The sequence below is a fragment of the Somniosus microcephalus genome, chromosome 27, assembly GCF_052327205.1.
Source record: "Somniosus microcephalus isolate GS21.2 chromosome 27, FLI_Smic_1.0, whole genome shotgun sequence".
In the NCBI taxonomy this organism is placed as follows: Eukaryota; Metazoa; Chordata; class Chondrichthyes; order Squaliformes; family Somniosidae; genus Somniosus; species Somniosus microcephalus.
Window position 1 is genome coordinate 756,286 of NC_141013.1, and position 9,863 is coordinate 766,148.

Sequence of the window (9,863 nt, forward strand, 5' to 3'; positions counted from 1 at the left end):
CCCCCCCTCCCCTCACTCACTCCCCCTCACTCACTCCCCCCTCCCCTTCCCCTCACTCCCTCCCCCAGCCTCACTCCCCCCGCCCGTCACTCACTCACTCCCTCCCCCAGCCTCACTCCCCCCTCCCCTCCCTCACTCCTCCCCCTCACTCCCTCCCCCGCCCCTCACTCACGCCCTCCCCTAGCCTCTCACTCCCCCCTCCCCTCCCTCCCTCCCCTCACTCCCTCCGCCCTCCCCTCACTCCCTTCCCCTCACTCCTTCTCCCCTTCCACTCACTCCCCCTGCCCCTCACTCACTCCCTCCCCTCACTCCCTCAACCTTCCCTCAGCCCCTCAACTCCCCCCACCCCCACCTTCCCCTCACTCCCTCCCCCCGCCCCTCACTCACTCCCTCCCCCCCTCCCCCCTTCCCCTCACTCCCTCCCCCCACTCACTCCCTCCCCTCACTCCCTCAACCTTCCCTCACTCCCTCAACCTTCCCCCCCCTCCCTCCCCCCTTCCCCTCACTCCCTCCCCCCGCCCCTCACTCACTCCCTCCCCCCGCCCCTCACTCACTCCCTCCCCTCACTCCCTCAACCTTCCCCCAGCCCCTCAACTCCCCCCCCCCCACCTTCCCCCCTCCCTCACTCACTCCGCCCGCCCCTCAACTCCACCCCACCATGTGGAGATTGGCCCGGGAGGCTGAGACTGTTCGCTTATTGGGCTTTCACACAAATCAAAACTTTCAGCGAGAGATTTGGAGAAACCGCCCCTGAATTTAAAAGATGATGGAATTATGCAAATTATGTTTATTACGGTCTGATCTCTGCTTCATGATAACTTCAGTACAGAACATTCTGCTCAAACACTCGGCCGATTTTCCACATCATTTAATTCAGGGCTCAAAGCAAATCACAAAACGCTTTTCATTCAAATCCTCAATCAGCTGGTTTCACGGAGCGGGATTTCAGCAATCCAGGTGTGGGGGGCCTCACATTGTCACCTCAGCCCATGGAGAACGGCCAATGATTACTGTGCTGAATGGAGTCTGTGTGGAACCTTGTGCAGTGTGTGTAAACTGAAACCAGGTTTAACAAATGCAACAAAATGTGTCAGAGAGCAAAATGTGCCGGTTAGTCTGGAACAAGCTCCAGACTAACCGGCATTTAATCTGGCAAAACAGAATCAACATTTACAAAACAAAACTAAACAGTGGGACAGGACATGGAGGATGGTGGTCCTCACATCAGAATCAACTCTACATCTAAAATAAATGCGTGTGGATAGAGACAGAGAGATAAAGACAGAGAGAGAGAGACAGGGAGATAGAGAGACGAAGAGATAGAGAGAGAGAAAGAGAGACACACACAGAGATAAAGAGAGACAGAGAAAGAGAGACAAAGAGAGAGAGAGAGAGAGACAGAGAGAGATAGAGAGACGGAGAGATAGAGACGAGAGTTGGGGGTGTACAGATATAATGTACACACTTATTTTAGATGTAGAATTGATCCAAAAGTAATAATTTGAAAGCAGGTCAACTTTAACACTGATTGTACATTTTGCAGTTGTAAACTCAAGGGTCAAAGTCACAAAACCTCTCCGGAGATTGTGACACAAACAGCGACACCTGTTCCCCAACCTGGCAAACAGCCGATTACCAAAAAACTGCCGCCGCAACGGATTAAAACCCCATTTTGGCCGCGCCTCGGACACGCGGGTTCCATAAAGATTCACACAGGAGCGAGTTGAAGAACACAGAGCCGGGGCATCGCTACAAATGCCCAATATATTTCCAAGTATTGAATCCCAGCCCAATGACAGTCGACCCAGTCCCGATCACTGCCGCCCCTGGGCTGTGCCAAGATCATCATCTTATTTTGATAATGTTGGACTGGGTTATTGGCCTTGAGCAAAGTTCCTGACCTTCACGGAATGACCCTTCTGGAAATATATGGGCGGGGCAATTCATGCTTGGATGTGAGGCCCTTGTGGTTGAATAGCACACCATGTGCCTGCTTGGATAGCAGAAGCTCCCACTGCTCGTAGAACTGGACACAACATGGCCCGCCTTCAGGGGAGAGTGTGGGTCGGAGGAGCGAGCCGAAAACAGACTTTGCACCAATACTCCCGCAATAACATTTAAACCACCCCCAGTCCTGTACAGACCACCATCGATTCAGAAAGATACACGGGGCTAAGACTGCAGGGGGTCAAAAAATTAAATATCCGTAACATGGGAATATGACACACGCCACTCACTGTTAGCGGATTCCTGTGGATAGCTCTCCCACCATGGGAGGCACAGCAAGCATCGTGAACAGCAATAGGTGACAATCCATCAGGTAGCACCTGCTCCCTGGAGCCTGTCCTTTAGATACTCAGGGACATAAGCCACATCAGTGCAGATGTCACCCCTGCTCCTTAACACAATAAGAACTGTGTAAAATGAACAGCAAGTCTATCCAATCAGGAGCTGAAGCAGATGAGATGCCCGGACCCTGGGCCAGAGGTCACTGGTCAGCGAGCCACAGCGGAAGGGCATGTGTGCGGACACCAGGCCTCCCATGGCTGAATAGCTGGTGGCACTCACCGTCAAAGCTGACACATACATAATGTGAAGTATCGGAGAGACTTGTACCCAACGCTTAGAAGAAGGGAGAATGTAGAAAAATAGTAAGAACCATTCTGAGGTTACACTGAGCTTGGAATTGCGTGTTAGACAAGATCGCTGCACATCCTGTGTGTGAACACACATTACTGAGAACTGGACTCCCAATAAACACTGTATCGGAGGCACTGCCAGCACATTCGTACAATTATACAAATAATCGTCAACCTGTACAAAGCGTTAACTCTTGAGTTTTTCAGTTTTCCTCATTATAAAACAATCTCAAACTTAGTGTGATTTCTCTCGGGAGAGGGGCCAGGGTTAACCCATTCCTGTAATGTTTTATGAACAGGTATTGAGAAGGTGAGATCATTAAATATTATCGCAGGACATTTCTTTCAAAAATACATAATTCAAAGTGTTGATTTTAAAACACTGTTTAACAATAGACACTGATAAAAGACACAGGATAAAGCTGTGGCAGTTTTATATCCATATTCCAGTCTGTAACTTAATCGGAACTAATTCAGTTACACGATGGTTATGCCTGTGACTCGGGTACTGATTACACCAGACACAGACTTTTCACCCACTGATTATAACAGGAACCTCACCCTCAGGTCTCTGGAGAGGCAGTGAAGTGAAGGGACGAACCCATTCATCGCGGGTAATAAAGTAATTTAATCACCAACCCCAGCAGGCCCCCCAAACATTGCTCCAACACTGCTCCTGGGAACAGGAGTTCTGGTTCCCAGCTCCCCTCTCCGGGACAGGGAGATGGGCCCAAAAGCCAAGTGTGAAAGGGAAGGGGGGGGGCGGGGGCAACTCCATAATTCAATTATTGACTCATTTGGCTTAAGAGACACAACTGGGTTTGTTGTGAATCAAACCTTGGACCAGCCCCTGAACCTTGGACCAGCCCCTGAACCTTGGACCAGCCCCTGAACCTTGGACCAGCCCCTGAACCTTGGATCCAGGCCGAATGATACAGCTCAGAGACCATTCAGCCCATTGTGCCTGTCCAGACTCATTCCACGTCACTCACCAATCCTCCACAGGGCCTCTTGGTTCCCAGGATATGCAACACTGCGAGGCCCTAAATCACAGCTACATCAAGTCAGTAAAAATTCTCAAATATCTCAATTAAAAAGCTAAAATAAAGTAGTGTTTGTAGTAAATGGAAAGTCCAGAGGCACGCGAAGCTTGACCTGCTGCAGGTCAATGACTCTGGCCACAGGTCACGGATTAATGTGTGGATCGACAGGAGATGGCTGGTCTGGAAAGCATTTAAGCGACAGAAAGTTCTTCAAAACGAGCTGCTGATTGCGAGGTCTTGATAAGGTGGTGATGTGACTGAGAGACATCAGGTTGTGCGATGTCCTGATATCAGAGTTGTCTTTCCTCCTGTACTGCTGTGGTGATAAGATTTTCAAATGCCGCTTTTTAATTTGTATAAAAGGCACTAGTTCTAGATTTGTTGAGCGGATTGTTGAGCGGATTGTCTCCTTCCCCCAAACTGCAGTCCCAGTCCCTAAGCATCCAAGGACCTGCACTTAGTGCAAACATTGTTCACCGGTTCCTGATAAACCTGCAGCTGCACCGTGCATTGGTGCAGACCATAGGTACAGAGCAACATCTGGCGCGCCTTCGACTGAACATCTTCCCACCTGGAGAAACTCTCTGGAACTGAAGACACAAGAACATCGATCAGAATCGAGCAGCTACAGGAGGGAGCAGAAAACCACAAAATTCATGGCAGGATTCCCCAAATCATCGAACGCAGGCAAAGCTACAGCTTGATTTAGGGATTGGCGGGTCACAAACCCTCATCGGCACATTCACACTTTATTCAGTCTCCACTAAATCCGCGCACAATTCTTCCGCTGAAACCGGCCCTCCCGCAGCAGCCGCTGGGCTCAGGGGCACCAGACCGTCGGAGCATTTTAGAACCTCACAACCATCGGAGCGGCGCTGAACTCCTCACCCAAAACCTGCAGATCCAACAGGCCCCCGCTCACCCCCCACCCCCCTTTCCCCCTCCCTCCCTCCCCACCCCCTCCCTCCCTCCCCCACCCCCCTCCCTACTCCCTCCCTCCCTACTCCCTCCCCACTCCCTCCCCACTCCCTCCCTCCCTCCCCACTCCCTCCCTCCCTCCACACTCCCTCCCTCCCCACTCCCTCCCTCCCTCCAAACTCCCTCCCTCCCTCCACACTCCTCCCTCCCTCCACACTCCCTCCCTCCCTCCACACTCCCTCCCTCCCTCCACACTCTCCCTCCCTCCCTCCACTCCCTCCACTCTCTCCCTCCACTCCCTCCCTCCACACACTCTCTCTCTCTCTCCCTCCACTCTCTCTCCCGCCCTCCCTCCACACTCTCTCCCTCCACTCCCTCCCTCCACACTCTCTCCCTCCACTCCCTCCCTCCCTCCACTCTCTCTCCCTCCCTCCCTCCACACTCCCTCCCTCCACACTCCCTCCCTCCACTCTCTCTCCCTCCCTCCACACTCTCCCTCCCTCCCTCCACACTCTCCCTCCCTCCCTCCACACTCTCTCCCTCCACTCCCTCCCTCCCTCCACACTCTCTCCCTCCACTCTCTCTCTCTCTCTCTCTCCCTCCACACTCTCTCTCTCTCTCCCTCCCTCCACACTCTTTCTCTCTCACCTGTTTCTCTATGAAATATTCCATTCCTGGTTTGATGATTTTTATTTCAATTTATCTTCTTGCTGCAAATTCTCTACATTTATTCAGTGTTTCCCCATTTACCCGACCAAGTGAAGGAGTCACTGCCGTGACTGGGGGTTTCCAGCCGGTTGCTGGTACTTTTCCTGTTTTTAGAAAATTAACATGGGTTAATAATCATAATAAATGCCAACGGATATTGTGAATATTTTTGCCTTTTACAGACACAAATTGGGTTTCAGCAGCAGATTCAGATTTTGGACCAGTCAATGACCCAGGTGTGAAAGCTGATAACACTCCGCAGTGTGTTTTTTTCATAATCAGTTAGAAAGTGTGTTTTCCCAGAACCTTTAGTACAATGGCCGGGGCTAGAACGTTACGGTGCGTGTGAGCTCGCAGTGTGGGCAGCAAGTCTGGGACCGTGTGGGCAGCAAGTCTGGGACCGTGTGGAACTAAGTCCAGTCATTGGCTCTTCCTGCTTTGACAACAAGCTAAAGCCCAGTAACTGCTCAATACTATCGCTGCCAGATTGTCCCAAAGGATTAATCCCAGATCGTGCCACAGGGTTAGTCCCCAGATTGTCCCAAAGGATTAATTCCAGATCGTGCCACAGGGTTAGTCCCAGATTGTCCCAAAGGATTAATCCCAGATCGTGCCACAGGGTTAGTCCCAATGCTAGGATACAATGTGCAAATTGCTCACTCAGTTTTAAATGCACAATGGCTGCCGTTTTGCCCACAGTCAGTGACCACACATTGAGATCTTGAACAGAATGGACGTCTTCAATCTTTAGCAGAGCGTCCCGTATGTGATGAACATCGAGATGTCTTGGAGTACCTGCGGGTGACAGAGACCGATGAAAGGATCGGCAGTTTCAGAAGGGTCTGTTCCGTCAACGTGATTACATCAACCAATTCTTGCACAGCACAAATCTACAACAGACATTTTGATCATTAACACACATCTTCACATAGTCACCACCCTGAAGACAGGGAATGTTCAGAGTAGCACTGGTCTGCCCTGGGATAGTGATCACAGACACTATGGAGGCTTAGCACTCGCACAGGCTGTGCATCTTGAACTGATGTAGGGAAAAAAGACCAAAAAGCACATTTCAAAAAGTGCCTTATGACACAATTCTACAAGCAGAAGTCCCAAGTCTTGTGCAGCACCTCATGTCCAATCAAACCCTGGGGCATGAGAATGCAGACTGGGTGGTAAATCTCAATAGGGTTGAGGAACATCTCCATAATATTTTAAATACTGTATAAAATTATGCTTTCATAGAACCAGAGAGATTACAGCACAGCAGGTCGTTCAGCCCATTGCACATGCGCTAGCCCTTCAACTGGAGTTATCCAATCCAATGGCATTTTCCTGTGTTCTTCCTGGTTACTTATCCATTCCTTTATAAACTACGTTCCATTCTCTGCCTCAAGGTGGTGTCCTAGGCCCAACCATCTTCTGTTGCTTCATCAATGTCCCTCCCTCCATCAGAAGGTCAGGAGTGGGACTTTTCGCTGATGATTGCACAATGTTCAGTTCCACACGCAACACCTCAGATAATGAAGCAGTCCATGCCCGAATGCAGCAAGACCTGAACAACATTCAAGCTTGGGCTGATAACTGGCAGGTAACATTCGCGCCACACAATGACCGTCCCCAACAAGAGAGTCTAACCACCTCCCTTGAAATTCAATGGCATTACCATCGCCGAAACCCCCACCATCAACATCCTGGGGGTCACCATTGACCAGAAACTTAACTGGACCAGCCACATAAATACTGTGGCAACAAGAGCAGGGTCAGAGGCTGGGTATTCTGCGGCGAGTGTCTCACCTCCTGACTCCCCCAAAGCCTTTCCACCATCTACAAGGCACAAGTAACTTTTCTTTGTTCTTCTACTCTGCCCCCACCGCCACCCCCCCTGCCCCCCCATTCCCGATTTCCTCCAGTGATCCCAATCATTCATTCTCCGTCCTTTTGTTTAGAAAACTGAGTGTTCTAACCTGGCTAAGCATAGTTCAAACTGTTCAGATATTTGCAGTCGTATCTGCCACATAACACCCAGGTATATCACCGAACGTTACTGCTAGCTAGCTGTGAATTGGCAGTTAGCTAAACTAGTGCTGGTATTCCCAATGTTGTACCCTAGTGTGGGGAGCAGAGGCTAAACATTAAGATCCATCAAACAGAACATTTCCCATTTCAAATTAGAATTTAAATTGTTAACATTGTATTTCTGGGTATAATCCACCAGCTGTTCCTGCTGGAAACTCTGTAATGAGCCATTGTTACATTTAACATTCTGCTCATTGCAAGACTGAGGCTGTTCATCGCACAGGCACTTTAAACATGTCGGGGGGAATTTGGTTGATTTGCGCCCTAAGAGGGCGCTAACGGGGCACAAAGCAACTAGCGCCCGGGCGCGGCACCACTAACGCCTTCCGCGAAATTCAGCGGGAGGTTAGCACTCCATTCGTGCCCCGGCTGCGATCTTCGGTAGCGCCCCTGACTTACCGCCAGACGCTATGTCCGATGGGGTCAGGGGGGCCTACCTGCGGCTGGGGCGGCGCAAATTAAAGGGGAGGTGCCGGGCGGCCATTTTGTTGCTGGCCGCCTGCCAGCACCTGCCCACTTTGCCAGCCCCGGCCTCCTGACCAGCCCCACCCCCCCACCGCGGGGTGCCGGCTGCACTCTGTGAGCCCGACACTTCTCTCGAGTGCTGGGCTCTTTGCCGGTACTCCAGTCCCTGGTGGCCCCAGCCGGGCCCCGGGTCGCGCTGCCGCTAGGCCCCTCCCCTTTAATAAGGGGAGGAAGGCCTGCAGTACCGCGGCGCTGCAGCACGTAGCGGCGTGATATTCACTCGCAGTGCCCCAAGAGTAAGGCGGGGCACTTCCAGTAGCACCCCACCGCCCTCTTGGGGCGCTACCAGTGAATTTCAGGCGTGGGGGCGCTAAAAGTTTTTCCCCTTCAAACACAGAGACTCGAACTACAATAATGAGCAGAGAGCAATGGATTTTGAGCATTTGTGTCTGGCCTGGAGGCAAAGTGTGCAAAATAAATGTGCAAAGTGTGAAATACAGGAGTATTAGCTACAAATAAATGATGATTAGAAGACTAATGCCAATTGACACTATTCGGATTTGGAATCGGGATATTTTGTTCCGAATAAGTCCAGTGAGGAATAAAATGATGGAGATTCCAGACTGCAGAATATTGGGGCCATAGACAAACAATGTATCTGTAACGAATCATTGCTATTGTGCAGAGTATCTACCCTCAGGGAGGAAGTCTAACTCTGTATGGCATCTCATCTAAAGGGACAATCAGATACATACTTGATATTGTTTTAAAAGAGACTATTTTACAAATTTAAAGACACTCTGCTATTTCCGTGCTGTTATCAATGTCATTCCGAGGAGAACAACCTGCAGTAGTCTCTCCTCCAAACACCCCTCGCTGCGGGGAGGACCCTCAGCTCCACCTCCTTCTGGTGGCTGTGAGTCGGAAGATTATTACACACACTCGTTACAGCTTTGTTCCTGCTGCTACACAAAGCCAGAGGAATTACTCCCCCATCTGGGAAATGCTGGTACCACCAACACCCTAATGCCCCGGCACAGCATCACACTAACCTCCCACCACTAACTGTAGCTGCTTTTCAGCCCATATCATTAAGGAAAATCACTTAAATTTGTACCTTCCAGGAAGATCAGACTAGTGTCCCGCATGATTCGGAATGTTGTGCACAGCACAAGAAAGGAGAAGATGTAGGTGCCGATTGGGTCAGCGATCTTGTACTCCGGCTGTGGAAGTGAAACAGTGAAACTGAAGGAGGATTCATAGTGGAAATGACATGTCGTGTTCGAGACTGAATTAGGCATTTCACACACCCCCCGACACACACACACCCCCCCGACACACACACCCCCCCCCGACACACACACCCCACCGCCGACAAACACACCCCCCCCCCGACACCCCCCCCCCCCCGACACCCCCCCCCGACACACACACACACCCCCGACACACACCCCCCCCGACACACACACACCCCCGACACCACCCCCCCCCGACACACACACACACCCCCGACACACACACACCCCCGACACACACACACCCCCGACACACACACACACCCCCGACACACACACACACCCCCGACACACACACCCCCCGACACACACACACCCCCGACACACACACACCCCCCCCGACACACACACCCCCCCCCGACAAACACACCCCCCCCGACACACACCGACCCCCGACACACACCCCCCCGACACACACACCGCCCCCCCCGACACACACACCGCCCCCCCCCCCCCGACACCCCCCCGACACACACACACCCCCCGACACACACCCCCGACACACACACACCCCCCCGACACACACCGACCCCCGACACACACCCCCCCCGACACACACCCCCCCCCCGACACACACACCCCCCCGACACACACACACCCCCGACACACACACACCCCCCGACACACACACCCCCCCGACACACACACACCCCCCGACACACACACACACACCCCGACACACACACACCCCCCCGACAACACACACACCCCGACAC

The 9,863-nt window shown here is 52.0% G+C and overlaps 1 protein-coding gene across 1 annotated transcript; it reads right to left on the minus strand.

Moving 5' to 3' along the window:
- Positions 1 to 1,090: 1,090 nt before the first annotated feature.
- LOC147099843 (putative proton-coupled zinc antiporter SLC30A4) lies at positions 1,091 to 9,153 on the minus strand. Its single transcript, XM_085968951.1, has 3 exons — positions 8,970 to 9,153; positions 5,969 to 6,103; positions 1,091 to 4,272 (listed from the first exon to the last, which is right to left on the minus strand). The coding sequence occupies exons 1-3, from the start codon at positions 9,151 to 9,153 to the stop codon at positions 4,118 to 4,120; spliced, it is 474 nt and encodes a 157-aa protein (XP_085825077.1). The 3' UTR covers positions 1,091 to 4,117.
- Between the last annotated feature and the right edge of the window lie 710 nt (positions 9,154 to 9,863).